At 37.6% G+C, this 18834-nt stretch overlaps 1 protein-coding gene across 2 annotated transcripts in view; it reads right to left on the reverse strand.

Moving 5' to 3' along the window:
- The window catches only part of RNGTT (RNA guanylyltransferase and 5'-phosphatase), a 303675-nt gene extending 287476 nt beyond the window's left edge, over nt 1-16199 (reverse strand). Inside the window, exons 1-4 of one of the 2 annotated variants that reach the window (XM_008687490.2) lie at nt 15917-16199; nt 8886-8995; nt 5351-5454; nt 5172-5260 (exon numbers count right to left, since the gene is read on the reverse strand). In XM_008687490.2, coding sequence (XP_008685712.1) covers nt 5172-5260; nt 5351-5454; nt 8886-8995; nt 15917-15980 — 367 coding nt within the window. In that variant the 5' untranslated portion in view covers nt 15981-16199. The remainder of the gene's footprint in view (nt 1-5171; nt 5261-5350; nt 5455-8885; nt 8996-15916) is intronic. The other variant, XM_040627529.1, reaches the window with a different exon arrangement.
- Between the last annotated feature and the right edge of the window lie 2635 nt (nt 16200-18834).

Raw genomic sequence — 18834 nt, forward strand, 5'->3', positions numbered from 1 at the left:
AGCAGAGTTTATATCTAAAGATGGCTCACTATTAACTATTTTAAGTCAACTTCTTATTAAAATTTGTCTTCATTTTCTAGGTAAGCTAATACAATAAATTTACACAGCATGTCAAAAAATATTAACACTAATATACGTATTAGGGGAAACCACAGTTCTTTAAAAATCAAGTTGAGAAGAAACAGGAGCACCTGGCTGGCTCAGTAGGTAGGGCATGCGACTCTTGATCTTGCGGTTTTAAGTTCAAGCCCCACGTTGGCGTAGAGATTACTTAAAAATAAAATCTTTCAAAAAAGAGAGAAAGAGAGAAGAAGCAATCTCCCCAGCAAAAGGAGAGAAAGATGAGCTATAACAATAGAAACATACATCCTGGATATATAAATATAAATTTGGAAGAGGTGATTTATAAAAGCTTAGTGGCAACCTATCTTTTCAAATAAAGCCTGATTTCAACATACATGGTTTCCTTTCTATCTCACTAGTCAGATAAATTAATTTTTAGGATCGAAAAAACTTATCTGATCAGTCTAAATCAGTGCTTCTTCCCAGAGGACATCTGGCAATGTCAGGAGACTTTTTTCATTGTCTCAACTGGTGGCGTGCTACTAGCATCGAGTGGGTAGAAGCCAGGGATGCTGTTAAACATACTACAAAGCACAGGAGAGCCCTCCGAAATAATTATCCAGCCCAAATTGTCAATAGTGCTGAGGTTGAAACACCCTGGTCTAAAAGAGCAGCAAAGATAAGAACAGAAAAAAGAAACTAACAATTATTAAGAACTTATTATATGCCAAGTTATCTTAAATATTTTTATTAAACAAAAAAAAAGTTTTTTACCAAAATAACATATGCTACTCATGAAAATACATATTCACAAATCTGTTACAATAGTCGTAATTGGAAACACCTAAAGTAATTAGAGGCATCAGTTATAAACCCAGTTATCATTTACCAAGAAATCAGCTGCTTCTCTTTTAACAAAGATTTTTTTTAAATTTCTCCCATCCACAAAATTCTTATTCTCAAGACAGTTACTTCTGCACATGCAAACGAATGCACTATAGTTCCGTAAGCTCTTATTTGTAATTATAATTTCAAAAAAAAAGTTCTAAAAAAATTAAGGTTTTGGTAAATCATTTGAGGACAAAACCTGATCTGAACTGATGTAACATTTATTTATAGGCTATTTTTCCCACTTAGTGTAAATGAATATTCATATGTTTAACTGCAGAAATGTTAATGTGTTTAATTACGGAATGGTCTCTTAACACCAAGGTTATCTCTAAACACTATTTTCTAAATAGGAACCACTAAAGGGAACCAATCTCCTTAGAGAAATAACTGATTCCAGGTCTGGAAAACATCATGTGCCAGAAACAAGGAAACCATCAAAGAGCAATGCGTGATACCAAAGAATACAGAAAACAACTTGAAGGGGCTCCCATTGCCCCAGGTTGGAGCAATTTGGACATTAAGAATAAATGTCAACTGCAACTGATTTAAATATGTCAACTATATAAAAATAATTCCAACAATACAACTGGACAATTTATAACAAGGGTCAACTTCTTTTCCTAAACCTGGTATTGTTAATCTTTCTAACAACACGACATCTATTTCTGAATGCTAAGACTTATTACCCTCCTTTGAATTCTTCAAGTACATTTAGCATTTACCCCTACAATGATTTCTCTCAAATGAGAAAACAGTTGTCACTCAAATAAAGGCCGCAATGCTATTTTAGGCTGTGTATCTTCTGGTTGCACACCTAAATATATGTGTGTATATGTGTACTTGTTATATATATTCTTGTGAATGTGTAAATATATACGCACATATACATCACAATACTGTATGGCATATATTCCCATGTTCTTGTTCTTCTGTTAAAGAATAGTTGCATATGCTATAAATGACCTGCTTTAACAGATATGTAAGCTGTTTCCAGTTTTTATTACAAATAAAGCTTTGATGACATTCCTTTCACAGAAATCTTTATGTCCATCTCTACTTTCTTAAAATGAGTTCTTAGATGTAGTCTTGATAAGTCAAAGTATATAAACACTTATGAAGACCTTGAAAAATATCACCAAATTGTCCCTCCAGAGAAGTAGTACCAATTAACACTCTAATTAACAACGTATGAGTACACCCAATGTATCCAATCCTTAACATTCTAATTTTTTAAATCTTTGCCAATTTGATGGGGGGAAGTAACAACTATATTTTAATTGTATCTCTTGTTAAAAAATTAAAAAAATTTTTCATGTTTCTTGGCTACTTGTATTTTATTTTTTATAAGTTGCATTTTCATTGTTTTCCATATTTTGCCAGTTGGATTATAAAATCTCTTTTGTACATATATTTTTTTGTTTTCATTAAGTGACTGATTCAAGAAAGAGAGAGAGCAAGCAGGGAGAGGGAGAGAGAGAAGCAGACTCCTCACTGAGCACTGAGCCAGACGAAGGGCTCGATCTCACAACCCCGAGATCAGGACCTGAGCTGAAATCAAGAGTTGGACGCCAACCAACTGAGCCACCCAGGCATCCCTCTTTGTATATATTTTTTTATCTGTCATATGCTTCAAATATCTGTCCAAACTTGTCAAATAATCCTTTTGCTCTGTTTCTGTTATGTTTTATAGTACAGAAATTCTTTTTCATTCTCACGAGTTAATCTAGAAATCACGGCAGCAACAACTTAGAGATCTGAACTTTGAAGTCAGAAAACGGATTGAAAATCTGACTTAAACACTGATTAGATGTGTGACCATGGGCAAACTACTTAATTTCTCTGAAACTTAGTTTTCTTATCTGTAAAATGGGGATAACACCACACACTACATAGTTGTTATGAGGATTATACTCATTCATTTCTTCATTCATTCATTTACAGTTTCCCAACATGTCTCCCAAGCAAAGAATAAGCACTCATTAATAGGAGCAGGTACTATTATCACTAACAGAGAACACATTTTAATTTTTGACAGCAGCTCTCAAATTTAAGTGTTCATAAAAAGTCACCTAAGACCCTTGTTTTTAAGAAAAAACTGAATTCCTAGGGTTCTACCCCAGAGTTTTTTATTATATAGGTCCAGGATGAGGCCCTAAAACATTTCTAATAAGCATTCTCAGATCATTCTGAAGCAAGCAGTCCAGGGACACTCCTAAAGAAATATTTATGAATTCTGCCTTTGGTGATATAATTGAAATATCCTACCCTACCCCAGAATTAAATAAATATCGACCTGTATTTTCTCCCATATGCTTATGAGTCCTTTTAAAAATATTTAATCCATCAGGAAACTACTGTAGTTTCCATTACTATACCTTATGCTTTAATAACTGGTAAGGACAATCTCCTCATTATTTTTGTTTTTCAAGATATTCTTACTCATAACATTGCCTGTTTCATTTGCCAAACAATTTTTTTCGGTCCTCAATATATGTTAATTATGTAGAGGCAGTAAATTTTACAAATAAAAGAAATCAACTTCATAGTAATTCTTCCAAAGTCTCATTGGGATTTTGCTTAGAATTACACTAAAAATTGAAATTAATTTGGAAACAAATGTCCCCCCTTTCTTCAAGTCTTTTTTAATATCCAAGTATATTTTCTTCATAAAGACCTCCTACACTTCTTAATAAACTTTATTCCTTGGTATTTTATATTTTTGTTACAGAAAAGAGAAGTGGCTTAAAGTCCGAACTTACAACTCAGATTGCTTAGGATATGATCTAAGCTCTAACCATTACTAGCTGTGTGAATGACCCTGAGCAAGTCACTTAACCTTTCCAAGCTTCAGTTTCTCATCATAAAATGGGGGTGGCAATAAAGTCTACGTTAAGAGAATTGTTGTAAGAACAAAATGAGATAATGAATGTAAAATGGTTTACTGAGTGACTAACACAGAGGAAATGCTCCATTAATGTTAACTAGTATTATTAATAAGATTAATAAGACCATCTTCTAATTTTATTTTCTATTTACTGTTTATTTACAAGAAAGTTGCTGATGTTTTCTTATTTACCTGTGTTCAAATATATCCCCTGAACTTTCTTACTATTCCTAATAGTTTTTCAGTTAATTCTCTGAATAGGGAAAATATCAGATGCCTAAAACTTTAAAAACAAGAAATCACAGAAGAAAATATATTGACAACAAAAAAGTTTTAAAACATTACCCCCAAAATTAAAAGGCAAATGAAATGGAAAAACTTTACAGTAGTACAAACAAGAAGTTAATTTATGGCTTCTAGCTATCAGGAGAAAAAACTACTCAATAAGCTATGCTAAAACAAATGGTTGCTTATAAAGAAAACATTTAAATTAGATCCTCATTTCAAACCATATGTCAATATAAATATCAGAAAGAACAAAGAATCAAAGCTAAAAATCAAACCTTAAAAATTCTAGATGACCAGTCCTAGTAGCACTATTCATAATAGGAAAAAAAACAAACTGAAAACAAGCCAAAAGTCTTTTTAAGTAATTGTCAGGCTTTTTCAATTGAGTACATTTAGTATATTGTTTAGTATACTTAGTATACTGTTTGTTTAGTATATTGTTTATTGCCTGCCTTCCTCCCACATCCCTTCCCCCCCTGCTCCCAGTCCACCCTAAAATATAAGCTCCAGGAGAGCAGGGATTTTTTTTGTTTTCTCCACTGATGTGTTCCAAGAGCCTGTACCTTGCAAAGAGTAGCAATCAATAAATATCTGCTGAAATAGTTGTCCCTCAACAGGAGAATGGATAAACTATAGGGTACTCGTGGTGGAATACTATACAGCAGCAAAAAATGAACCACAGTTACACAGATCACCATGGATCACTCTCAAAAACATAATACTGAGTGAAAAGAGTTTCGCAATACATATGGTATAAAATGCAAAATTATAAAAAATAAATATGTAGTGTTTAAGGTAAAGTTTCCCAGCAGTATACCTGAAGAGGGGGAATTAGGGCTTTATCTTAAAAAATACAAAAATTACAAAAATACATTTCATAGTTCACAAAAGTTAGTTTATCACTCTAATCACTTTTCTTAGTGATTACTTAAAAAAGAAAAGAAAAAAAAAAAAACTTCCATATCACCTCACTTGCTAAAAAGAAAATGGAAACACAAACACAAAATAAAATATTTAAACAGCGGTAAAGTAAAGCCAGACATACCTATAAGTTCGGGTGGGTTTCTTTCATTAAACCGCTCACACAGACGAATGAATGTCTCCGTATTCTCAGTTGTAGGGCACTCACCATGGCTAGTAATATGGAAACATTTTTTTTTAAAGAAGAAATTGCAAATTTCAGCAAAAGGTTTCAATACTAAAGAATCTTAATACATGACTTACCCTTTACACTGAAGTTTTATATATTTGATTCCTTCTTTTTCTATGTCATTTCTGTCATAGAACCTTGAAGTATTTGTCAAATCCACTAACAAGCCCATTTTAACCTTAAAAAAAAAAAAAGAAAAGAAAAAGAGAAAAGAGATTTACTAGTAACTGAATTTGTTCCAAAACAAACTGATGAAATGGCAATACTCCAGTTCACCCATCTACACTGAGGGAGATTTTATGTTCACTCTACCAATGAACTATTGATAACAAAAGCATCACTTACTCAAGTCTTACTCAAGGTACTAGAACTTAGAAGGCACTAAATGAAATAAATTAACCCTCAAACTGATGACAGAACTAGAACATAAGCAAAACTTACTCCACTTCAACATCACAGAAGTCTACCTAAAAAAGCAAACATGGATGCAGTTTTCTGCAACCACCACCCCACCTATGATTTATCAGACAACAGGATAGAGCAAGAGTAGCATCTATGTGAAATACACCCCAACCCCCAGCCACACATCAACCCAGCATTCCAAGCTGCTATCTCTACAACACATTCTAAGCAGTTAAATTCTAAAGTGAGTACTATATAAGGTAAAAAGTACGTACAGTCAAAATTCTCTTATAAACCCCTTAAATAATCAATAAAGAACAGTACGCATGGCCATAAAGACTTAATCCCATCTCTTAGCCAGTTTTTCTTCCTGCACTGGAACAAAAAAATCACTATTTCTTCTGTTGAGCATTAACTGATGTAATTGGCTTGTGATCAGGAGCCAAGTGGTTCAAAAAATCTTTAACAACTAGAATCACATTCAGACTAGTAAGAAAGTCTCACTAAGATACGCATACCCAAACTGAGCCACGTAAAAGAACAGTTAATTCATACATCCTCTACCCCATTCTGAAGCACGTATTCTCTGGGAAGAATGACAAGAGAAACAATCTGCACTTTTTAAATTGTTATTTTTCTCTCTTTTATTGTTATCACTTTTATTGAGTATCTAGTGTTGGATGTGCCTAAAGGAGACTGGTTTACATAATGATTTCATTCCACTGTTAGAGGGGAAATAATGGCAAAGACATTTATATTTCACGTACAACAAAACTGACAAAACTAACAAAACTGTGTGTTTCCAAAACATTAACTAGCCACCATAATGTGCTCCACTGATTTCTCCAGATTCCTTAGTTTAAGTGTGGATGAGATAGGTCTACCCATCACGTGAGCTCTCACTTATAGAAAATGTATTTTTGATGGCATTTTCTACAATCTGCCACCCCGCGGCCTACTTCTCTTCCCACACAGCTTCTGCAGTGATCTTAATTCCTTCAGAGAACATGTACTGTCAAACACAGAGAGTTAGATGTCATTAATACAGCTTTCTCAGTGAGTTAGAAGTAGAACCATGTTGTTTGCATCCAGGTCCAAAATAAGAAATGGATGAAAAGTGGGGATGGGAAAGAAAATAGGAGTTTTCTAAATACACTTTTTGTGGCAGCAGAAAATTGTAGAACAGGCTTAAGTTAATCAGTAAAGAAAGATAAAAGTCAAATAAATACATACATACATACATACACACACACATAGGAACACTTTAGCCAAGGAAACGGAGAAACTGTACTATATAACTTAACTGCTTGGAGCCCCATATATACATATGTGTGTATGTGTGTGTGTGTAATGTGTCTATATGGATAATGTGTTTGTATGTGAATCTGTCTGCATACACATACATACATACATATATTACATATACATATTTATTTTTCATAATAGTCCCCATTCATGAAGTAAGGATATAATAATATCTACCCCATGGAGTTGTTGTGAGATTCAATAAAGGCCTAACTCTGCACCAAGCACTATACCACATGCTTTATAAGCACTAATTTTATTTACAGATGAGGAAACTGAAACAGGAAGAGATTATGTAACTAGCCCACAAAGCTGTGAGTCGCAAATTGGAAATCAAAGCCAGGCCATATGGCTTCTAAGCCAAACTCTTACCATACCAACAAGGAAATATTTAATGCTCTATAAAAGTTAACTAAGACTTTCAGTATCACTACTGATAACGAAAATAAAAGCTAAAAATTTACAAAAAATATAAGTAAATACTCAAAAAACTACACTAAGAAAAGGGATGAATAACAGGTTTTCAAAATTTAAGTGACAGTTTTTCTATCCCATGATAGAAACCCTTGCACATAATGAGTATTAATACTGGATGAATGAACTAAAATAGAGGAGTACAAACAGTAGTGTAACAAGTTGAATTAAGTCCCCAAAAAGATATGTTCAAGTCCTAACTCCTAGTACCTGTGAATGTGACCTTATTTGGAAATAGGGCTATAGGGTCTTTACAAATATAATCAAGTTAAGATGAGATCATACTGGATTAGGGTGTCCTTAAAAGACAGAAATTTGGACAGACACACACAGGGAGATGTTAACAACAAGAGAGATGACCCACAGACTGCAAGCCAAGGAATGCCAAGGATCACTGGCATTAACCAGACGCTAGCAGGAAAGAATGAAGGGAAAAGAGTCTCCCTCCAAGCCTCCAAAAGGAACCAACCTTTCCAACACCTTGATTTAGAACTTCCAGTTTCCAGAACTGAGAAAGAATACACGTCTTTGGTTTTAAGTCATCCAGTTTGTGGTAATTTGTTACAACAGCCCTAGGAAGCTAATTTAATCAGTATTATGTCAGGATAATACAAAAAAAATTACAGTTTCACTTAGGAAAATAGTTTGGCCCTTTCTTGTAAAATTAGCTATAAACACAGCAATCATACTCTCGAATATTTATCCCAGAAAAATGAAAACTGTTCATGAATGTTCACATAACCTTATTTGTTATTTAAGCATTCAATGGGAAAAGAATTAAATAAACTCTGATACATCTATACAAGTGAATACTATTCAACAATAAAAAGGAACAAACTTCTTGTGGAAACATAAACAAACAACTTGGATGGACCTCGAGGGCATTATGCTTAGTGAAAAAAGCCAATCCCGAAAGGCCACATACTGTTTTATTCCATTTATATATCATTCTCAAAATGACAAAATTACAGAGATGGAATTAGCAGGTGCCAGTATACAGGGATGCGGGTGGGTAGAGTCTGACTATAAAGGGGTAGCATGAGGGAGTTCCTCTGTGGAGATGAAACAGTTCTGTAACTAATACCACAGATCTATACATTGGATCAAACTACAGAGAACTATACACACATACACATAAATGAACACATATAAAAATTGGTAAAAACTAAACAAGGTCTGTAATCAATTCAAGAGTACTGTACAAATGTCAATTTCCTGCTTTGATATTGTACTACAATTATATAAGATTTCACCGTTGGGAAACAGCTGAGGGGAGGGTTCAGAGAATTCTATGTACAATTTTTGCAACTTCCTCTTGGTCAATAAATTATTTCAAAATAAGAAGTTTGGTTTTTTTTTAAGGCCACCTGAAGAACAAGAGAGGGGTAAAATATACTAAAACAATATCAAAAATGTTTTGTTTCTTACCTTCAGACTCTTTAGATAATTTGAGAGCATACTGGGATGGAATCGATTTTCTTCAGCAACTTGACTATCATATCTTGGTCCTAACATTGTCTTCAGAGGTAAGAATCTTCCTAAACAACATTAAGATGAGTAACAATTTTCATTAAAGAAAATGTTCCAGATTGAAACTATAATTAGCAATTCTCAAAATCACTTTCTTAAAACGTTTTAAATGGAACTTTTCATGATGTATTCTCAATCTAAACTACATTTTTAAAAGGCACCACCTTACAATTTTTAGGGACAACATAAATTCCAGAAACTGACAATCAAATATAATAGCACAAGAAAGGGGCGCCAGGGTGGGTCAGTCAGTTCAGCATTCGACTCTTGGTTTCAGCTCAGGTCATGATCTCAGGGTTCTAGGATCGTGGCCCATATGGGGCTCCAAGCTCAACAAGGAGTCTGCTTGAGATTCTTTCCCCCTCCTTCTCTCTCCCCTTCTGCTCCTCCCCAACTGCACGCTCACACTCTCTCTCTCTCTAAAATAAATAAATATGTATTTAAAAAAAGAATAGCAAAAGAAAAACTACCAGTGAATGAAACTTCAAAAAAAACTCTTAAGTTTGGGGTGCAGGTATGGACAAAATAGGTAAAAAGGATTAAGAGGTACAAACTTCCAGTTATAAAATAAATAAGTCACAGAGATGAAAAGTACAGCATAGGAGAGAGTCAATAATATTGTAATAACATTGTACGGTAACAGATGGTAACTATACTTATTGTAATGAGCACTGTATAACGTACAAAACAGTCGAATCACTATGTTGTACACCTGAAACTACTATAACATCGTATGTTAAAAATACTTCTTTATTAAAAATTTTTAAGTAAAAATAAAAAAAATTTTTTTAATTGGCTAACAGTTTTTTAAAAACTAAGGTTTTAAACTACTACATTAAAAAGTTATTACCTTAAAGCCTTCAAAGATATAATACTAGAAAACTGATAATGGAGTGCATTAAATCAATCTTTGAAATTCCTAATTATACTTCTTTACTATGAGGTTGGAACTTTCTCATCTTATGCACTTTATCCTGCATTCCAGGATAGGGATCATGCTGAGAAGCATGCTAACCAAAATCATTCTTCAAACAACTATCAGTGATCATAATTTCAACAAGACTAACTAACCTTTTTGGCCTTTTTTTCCCCTGAATCATATATAAGCATAGGAGGAGTCACCCTATATAATCAATTTTAAAATCAACTATTTTAACTGACTTATAACTTAAAACACAATAATATCAGTAGGAATAAATATCTGCCTAAAATAACATGAGTGAAATCTTAACATCTATCCAGAGACTTTAACCTAAATTTCATAAAAACATAATTTTTTAAAGTTTCATGTTTTGGATGTGTGGGTGGTTCAGCCGGTTAAGTGTCTGCCTTCAGCTCAGGTCATGATCCCAGGGTCTTAGGATCGAGTCCCGCATCGGCCTCCCTCCTCAATAGGGAGTCTGCTTCTCCCTCAACCCCTCCCCCTGCTCCTGATCTCTCTCTCTTTCTCTCTCTCGCTCAGATAAATAAATAAAATTGTTAAATAAATACATAATGTTTTATGTTTTATGTACCAAATCACTCAAGATCACCAATCACCTCCACATTGCTAAATCCAATGGTCAATCTCAGTTCTTAAACAACTGGCCATTTTTTAATTCAAGATCACTTTTTAATTCAATTTAATTTTTAATTCTTGAATCACTTTTTTATTTGGCTTTTAGGACACTACATTCTCCTGGTTTTCCTATTTCTCTAACCTCTACTTCTCTCTTTTTTTTTTTAAAGCTTTTATTTATTTATTTGACAGAGAGAGAGACAGCCAGCGAAAGAGGGAACACAAGCAGAGTGAGTGGGAGAGGAAGAAGCAGGCTTCTAGCGGAGGAGCCTGATGCAGGGCTCGATCCCAGGACTCTGGGATCACGCCCTGAGCCGAAGGCAGACGCTTAATGACTGAGCCACCCAGGTGCCCCTCTAACCTCTACTTCTCAATCTCCTTTACTGGCTCCTCCTTATCTCCCTGACCCTTCAATGTTTTTCCCAGGGCTCTGTCCTTGGATCTCCTTTCTATCATAACTCACTCACCTGTGTCTCATCTGATCATGGAGCTTTAAAAGCCATGAATGTGCTGCTGACTCATAATGTGTATCTCCAGTCCAAACCTCTCCCTGAACTCTAGGCTCGGATACCAAACTGCCTACTTGGTTTAGTCTCTGCTTGATGTCTAACAGATGTCTCAGACCTGATCTCCAAACCTAGCTCTCAATATTCAAACTCTAAAAGGTGCTCCTCTCATGGTCTTCCTCATTTCAGCAAATGATTACCACTATTTTTTTTAGTAGCTCAGGCAAAGCCCTTTGGCGTTATCCTTGACCCCTCTCTTTTTCTCATAATCCATTTTCAATCCATCAGCAAATCCTCTTGGATCTATCTTCAAAATACACCTAGAATCTGACCATTTCACCCACTTCTCACCACCTCCACATCAACTCACATAAATTATCATACTTCATTCAGCTTATTTAACAAATATTTAAAGAGTACTTATTATGTACCAAGCACTGTTCTAGGTACACAGAACGCATCAGTGAAAAGAAAAAAACAGATAAAAATCCCCCCCTTCATAGAGCTTACACTCTATTAGGGAAAGATAAACCATAAACAAGAAACATAATAAACACGTAAATAATATGGTATGTTAGAAGATTCATCCCACTAGACCCTCTCTCCTTCTCACTGTTGTCTCAGAGGCCCAATCCTGTTTCCATCAGCTCCTCCAGGCCTCACTTTCCTTATCCAATGTCAGAGTCCACAGCTGTTCATCCCGGTCAGTCCCCACTAAATACTCTTAACCTCTCTGATCTCCATAGCATTCAGCCACACTTACCTGAGGAAAAAAAAAGACCTAAATAAACTCAACCACTTGACTTCTTTGGGCCTACACCTATGCAGCTCAGGGCTCCCAGAGAAAATCTCACCACATAGCAGATGGCTGACACTATAAACTATGTCTAAATCATCTCCCTAGCCCTAAGGACTAGCACAAAGTAAACTCTCAAATATTTGCGAGGTAAAATGACTCCAAAGTCACCATCCCCATCACAAAATTGTTTCATATTACATCCTTACAGTTAGTTCCAAGTAAGTTCTTCACACATAGTAAGCACAAGTTAATTTTATGTTGAATGATCTACCTTTAAGAAATGAGAATTTTGCTTTTTTCGAAGTGTTACCCTGAAATCTATCACTCATAAGGTGAAAAAAGAATTTTTCAGAAATAAAGCTTGGCCTTATCTCCAGGAGCTCTCCCGCACTGGAAGTCTGGTTTTATCAGAGGAGGTAACTTCACAGTAGAACAGACTATATATATAATTGGTATATATGTCAAACTATACACACACACACACACACACACACACACACACACACGTACACATATACACACCATCTCCTTTCTGATTCAGGAAAATTATGAACATCCAGTACTATTGAGATGTATACTAATGTTCACAGTGAGAAAATGTAAACAGCCATAACACATTTTCCTAACTATGCCAAATACCAAGGAAATTATACAATAAGCATGGATTACTTTTATAATCAGAAAAAAATAAGAGAAAGAAAATAGGAGGTAGAAAATGGAATGTGAATTATTCCTTATTTTTCACTAAAGCTTATAAGAATATAGCTAGTATTTCTTGCTCCACGTACTATAAAACATTGCTAACATGGCATTTCCAAAATACACAACATGGCATGAACACTTCTAGGACAGGAAGAGACAGAACTTTAAAGGAAATTTAGAGGAACTTATCAAGAATTTTACACTGTGTTCACTTTACTTTCTAATAAGCATCACAAGCCGAAGCAATATCGATTACCAGCAAAGATCCAGTTTGATTGTCAGGAGGCCTGGGGTTCTGTCCAGGGACCACAATTAATCAAATAGGTGAGGTTAGTATCTCACTGAACCACAATAGTTAAGAGTCTAATTTTTGGAGGCCAAAATATTCCAATACAATAATAAGGAAAAGCTTTATTCCTGGCCCTTAATTCCCAGCAGAGGGAGAAAAAAAGGCACACAACTCTATTTCTCAGAGAGGCACAAAGCTGCCTGAAAGCTAGCATCTTACCTGCTGCCAACTACCCCAAGTCAGTGCCACATTTAACAGTAAGTCAGTGTTCTGATCTCTGTCACTGCCAGCCTGCAGATTATATTACAATTCTGATATTTAAACCGTTTTTCTAACTCCAAATAAAAAATATTCACTTTGACAAGATCTTCTTTATGATCTTGTTTTTCTCACAAATCAGTGTAGCACATAACTCTAATTAAAGAATCCAGGAAGCAAGCCCCAAGCTAGAAAAGAAGCCATACATCTGGGGCACCTCGGTGGCTCAGTCCATTAAGCATCTGCCTTCAACTCAGGTCATGATCCGAGGGTCCTGGGATGGAGCCCCTCAACAGGCTCCTTGCTCAGTGGGGAGCCTCCTATTCCCTCTGACCCTGCTCCCCCTGCTTGTGCCCTCATGTTCTCTCTCTCTCTCTCTGACAAATAAATAATAAATAAAACCTTAAAAAAAAAAAAAGCATACATCTAAGTTTAGAGGTTCCTTCGTAACTCCACAGAAGAAAACCAAATGTAAAAAAGAAAGGATTCACTACAAAGTTAGAGGTGGTAAGGGGAAAAAGTCAAAACGGCTGGAGAGTAATACCTACGAAGAAAAATGTAAAGAACTGTGATCAATTCATTTGAAGAAGTACAATGACTACCAAGAACAACTTTTTATTACAAGTGAAAATGCATATATAAAAACGGTTAGAGCAGGAGCACCTGGGTGGCACAGTAGGTTAAGCAGCCAACTCTTGATTTCAGCTCAGGTCATGACCTCAGGGTGGTGAGATTGAGCCCTGCATCAGGCTCTGTGCTCAGGAGGGAGTCAGAGGCTGCTTGAGATTCTCCCCCTCTCCTTCTGTCCCTCCCCCGCTTGTGTGCTCTCTTTCTAATAAATCTTTTTTTAAAATATGGTTAGAGCATGAAGAAAATTATTTCATTTTTCATTAAAGAAAGACACTTCCTCGCCCTAAGACTTACTTAGGTTGTCTTTCAGTATTTTTTTATCCATCATTCATACAGCTCTATTAAGGATTTTATGTAAAATGTGAAGAAAAGATGACAAAGTAGGACAATAAGGTAACCTGAATTTAAAAAGGACTCTTTCAACAATTTCAAATAACTAGTCAGACATAATATAGATATATACATAACAAGTAATCATAGTTCACTACAAAATCCTTTAATTTTTGTTGCAAAACACCTTCTAGGATAGCAGCAAGCTGTAGTTAGAACTTAAATCTTTCACGCTTCAAAGACACTGTTAAGAAAATGAAAAGGCAAACCACAGATGGGAGAAAAAAAATTTAAGCATATATCCAACACAGGGTTTGTATTTGCAATATATAAAGAAGTCCAACAATTCAACAATAAGATAAAAACCCAATTAAAAAATCAGTACAAGATTTGGACATTTCACAGAAGAAGATACGTGAACTGCCAAGAAGCTGACATACACCACAAACCACAATATTACTAAATACCTATTACAGTGGGTAAAATTAAGAAGACTGATCATACCAAGTGCTGGAGAGGATATGAAGCAAATAGGACTCTAGTACATTAACGGTGGGAATGTAAAATGTTATGACTTTGAAAAAGAGTGCATTTTTTTGAAAAGGTTAAACATACACCTACCAGAGGATCCATTCCTCTCCTAGAGATTTACACAAGAGAAATGAAAGTATATGTCCATACAAATTACTGTACATGAATGTTCATAGCAAGTTAATTTGTAATAGCCAAAAACTGCAAACAACCCAAATCACTATTAACAAGTGAGTGGATAAACAAACGTTGTGCATCCATTAACAATGGACTACTACTCAGCAATAAAAAGGGATGAACAAACACACAAGATCTTAGCTAAATCTCAAAAAAATAATGCTGAGCAAAAGAATACAGAGACCTCCCCCTCAAACAAGTGTACACACTATATGTTTCCATTTATTTTTTAAAAACTATAGAAAATGCAAACTAGTCTGTAATGACAGAAAGCATATAAGAGGTTGCCTGAGGAGGAAGGGATTACAAGGGGCACGGGAAACTTTGATAGGTGATGGTTATGTTCACTATTTTGATTATGGTGATGGTTTCATTGGTGTTTCATTGGAAGTGTGTCTGTGTATGTGGTCAGTATTTATCAAACTGCAATTTAAAGTCTGTTGTGTGTCAAACTCAATAAAGATGCAAAAATTCACATTAAAATCATTTTAAAAAAACAAACTCCGGGGGCGCCTGGGTGGCTCAGTCGTTAAGCGTCTGCCTTCGGCGCAGGGCGTGATCCCGGCGTTATAGGATCGAGCCCCGCATCAGGCACCTCCGCTGGGAGCCTGCTTCTTCCTCTCCTACTCCCCCTGCTTGTGTTCCCTCTCTCTCTGGCTGTCTCTCTGTCGAATAAATAAATAAATAAATCTTTAAAAAAAACAAACAAACAAATAAAAAAACTCCAGTCAGTGTCCATCCATTTCACCACTGGGAAACTTCCCTCCCCTCTTGAGCCCTCCATCTCAAGACTGACACTTGTCCCTTCCCCTTCCGAGAACCCTGGAAGGTTCACAAACTTCTGACTAAGCTTCAAAGTAATGCCCACTGTGTTCTTGGGTCCTCAGCTCCTGCCACACAAACCTCCTGTCTACTTTCCCGTTCGTAATACTTAGCCGTTCTGGATAGCGGCACGTGCCCCCACCCACCGGCCCACCCCCTCGGATCATTTTCCCAAACACTCAACCACGAAGCTTCATCGGACCGAGCACATCTCGGTCCTGAAACACCACTAACAAGCACGGAACCCCCGACAGCTGCGCCCCTCAGACGGCCCACCCACGGGCCCCGGTATGCAGGGACTCGAACACCCACCCCCGTCCGGGTTACCTGCCACCGGCTGGCCGCGCCGCGGACAGTTCAGCCACCGTGGTGGGATCTTGTTATGAGCCATGTCTCGGGGCCGCGCAGAGCCGCCCCCTCCACCAACGCTCGCCGCGCCAACGCCACCGCCTCCTCGCGGTCGGCTCCGTACGGGGGTCCGAGGCACCCGAATCCCGGCAGGGGTCCGAATTCCAGCAGCTCCTACCCGGGAAACGTCAGAGGCAGCGCGCCACTTTCATTCAGGATCAACTCCACCGCTCTGAGAGAGCCCACAATGCACCGCTACTTCCGCCGCCAGAGACCCCGCCCCCTTCTTTCCGAGGTCAGAGGGAAAGACAGAGAAGCTCATTACAGGAATGGGAAGGAGTTAAAGCCACGGCGAAAGGCAGAGGCGCGTCTTCCATCGCCCCGCCCCACCGAGATCGCCGCACACTCTTAGGACAGCTTTGCGCAAGCGCAGGTGGCCTTGTAAGGGTTCCAGCGGAATGACACGTATTTTTTATTCCTAGCTAGACAGCTGAGCGACTCCCCTGAAAATGTAGGGAAGCCAACCCTCTTTCCACGCGTGGACTGATCCGCAGCTTCCACAAAAGCATTTGTTCTAGTGATGAAAGGGTCCTACCTGCCACTGGTACAGATCTAGAGCCTGATCGCCTTTTTTTCTGCCAAGTTTGGCGTCCCGGCAGGATCTGGATTTGATCTGGAATTTGGGGAGTTCTCCCTGACGTGTGGATCAGGGGATCAAGCTTTAGAGAAATACTAAGGGTGAGAAATTGGAATGCCAGAAACGAAGAATTTATCTTGGGGGGGGGGGGTACTTCTAAGGTTCCTTGAAGTATCTGAAATTAATCCCAAAACAGTTTTCAAGAGTTTTGTTTGTACATTTCTGGAGCAAAGTTTCAGAGTATCTGGGAATTTCAGGGGCTCCATGTCTCAAAGTTACTAACGTGTATAATTGGCAAAGGCAGGAATTGCCCTCTGGAGTACCACTACCTGGCGGTGTTCTTTGCCTTACCAAACAAACGGTCTTACCCTTCGAGTTAAGCAGAAGTGATTGGGAGCATTTTATCAACTCTGTCCCGTAATAAGACTTTCTGTAATTACCAGACTAAAGTATTAAACACAAAGCTGGATAAGGGGAAATTAATTGTAATGTAGCAATTTGGTTTTAAACACCAATACTATATTTGAAGTGCAAGCTCCTGAGGTTAGTGGGTGGTGTATATTTTAAGGGGTGGGTGGGAAACTTGCCAGGCAGCTCAGCCCCTGAATGCCTGGGCCCTCTCAGTAAGATTGAGAATTCTCCCATAAATAGAGAGGGCCCAATGGCTGTCTCTCTTGAGAGAGCCTGAGTTAGATCACACTCCTGGTCTGCCCTGCTGTTATATCTATTCAGATCTTTTTGTGAATGTATCACACCTCTCTAGACAGGACAAAATAAGATTCAGTTTCCTTACAAACCAGCAGTCTGCCTAATTAATTCTCTTCTCTGCTGGCAAAGTAGAATGCATACCATACCCAGAGTGCTGAAATGTTTGAGCCCCCAAATCTCTAAGGATGGAAAAGATAAGCCTAATCCTGTGATAATATCTCACTTTCCCTTTCTGGGGATGACTCCCCTTGGAAAATGTCCCCCTCACACACATTGTGTCCACCCAGGAAGCTCGGTCCTAGGCACAGGGAGAGCTTCCCAGAGGCTTCATGCCTACCCATGAGCAGCTGTAATTGGTTGTAAGACATCAGTATGTGCTTAATTTTTACATCATTATCCATTTATGCCCTCTCCATCCTTAGTGCCCATAGATCAAAAGGACCTCGTGGCTCCCTTCTACCCACAAAAGAGAGTAGAGTAGGAAAGTGGCATCCAAGTAACTGGGAGTTTCTCCCTACCAGGAATCTTTCTCCTCATGGGTATTTCTGTCTATATTACTCCTAATCCCACATCTCTGCTTTTCCGCAAGAGGAAAAATGGATGCCCGTAGAGGGACCAACATGACACCTCCCTGCTTTCCTAGAACCCCCAACCCACCCTCACAAATATGTCTTGGCCTCCTCTTTATCAGTTCTTCATGGGTGAATTCTTCTGTCAAACATCCATTTTGCCAATAAGGAAATGTGTAACGGTAAATAAAAATAACATTGAATTTTCCCTGTTGAAAAAAAGCAGACCTTTTCCCCCCTCCCGTTTCCTAGAGCATTCTCTTGAGAAAGCTTCTATTTGTAAAGTCTGCCTCATCACTTTGATGTGTGTATAAATCTATTTAACAGCTAAATGGACCTCTTGCCTGTCTTGCCACACAGGAATGTTTTTCTTAGGGCCTGGGAGCCATCTCTGTAAACAAGGAAGATAGCGCCCCTATCTTCCTGTCACCATGGGAATTTCACCTAAAGTGACTTGTTCTAAGCTGTAAATACTGCAAGTCATAGAGTTAAGAAAAGTTTGTTTTGGGGATGCCTAGGTGGCTCAGTCAATCCCCGAGTAGCTCAACTGGTTGAGCATCTGCCCTCGGCTCAGGTCATGATCCCGGGGTCCTGGGATTGAGACCCGCATCGGGCTCCCTGCTCAGCCGGAACCTACTTCTCCCTCTGCCTGCCAGTCCCCCTGCTTGTGCGCACGCTCACTTGCACTCTCTCTCTCTGAAATATAAACAAATAAAGTCTTAAAAAAAGAAAAGTTTATTTTTCTTTCAAACAATGGCAAATAACTGACACAAGTGGCCGTGCCCATTATCAAGTGAATTTAGGAAGAACTAAGAAAGAACGTATAACAAATGGTACTGCCAAGTCCTCCTTACGTGACCACTGGTTATCATTTGTCTTGGGAACCCGTGATCTATGTAATATATGTGCTTGTCTGTAGAAGAGGGTGAGATTTGGTTTTCTCTTTTTGCAGTCTCATTAAAGGATTGCCTGTGAAACTAATT

This window comes from Ursus maritimus, unplaced genomic scaffold, assembly GCF_017311325.1.
Source record: "Ursus maritimus isolate PB19 unplaced genomic scaffold, ASM1731132v1 scaffold_13, whole genome shotgun sequence".
Classification (NCBI taxonomy): Eukaryota; Metazoa; Chordata; class Mammalia; order Carnivora; family Ursidae; genus Ursus; species Ursus maritimus.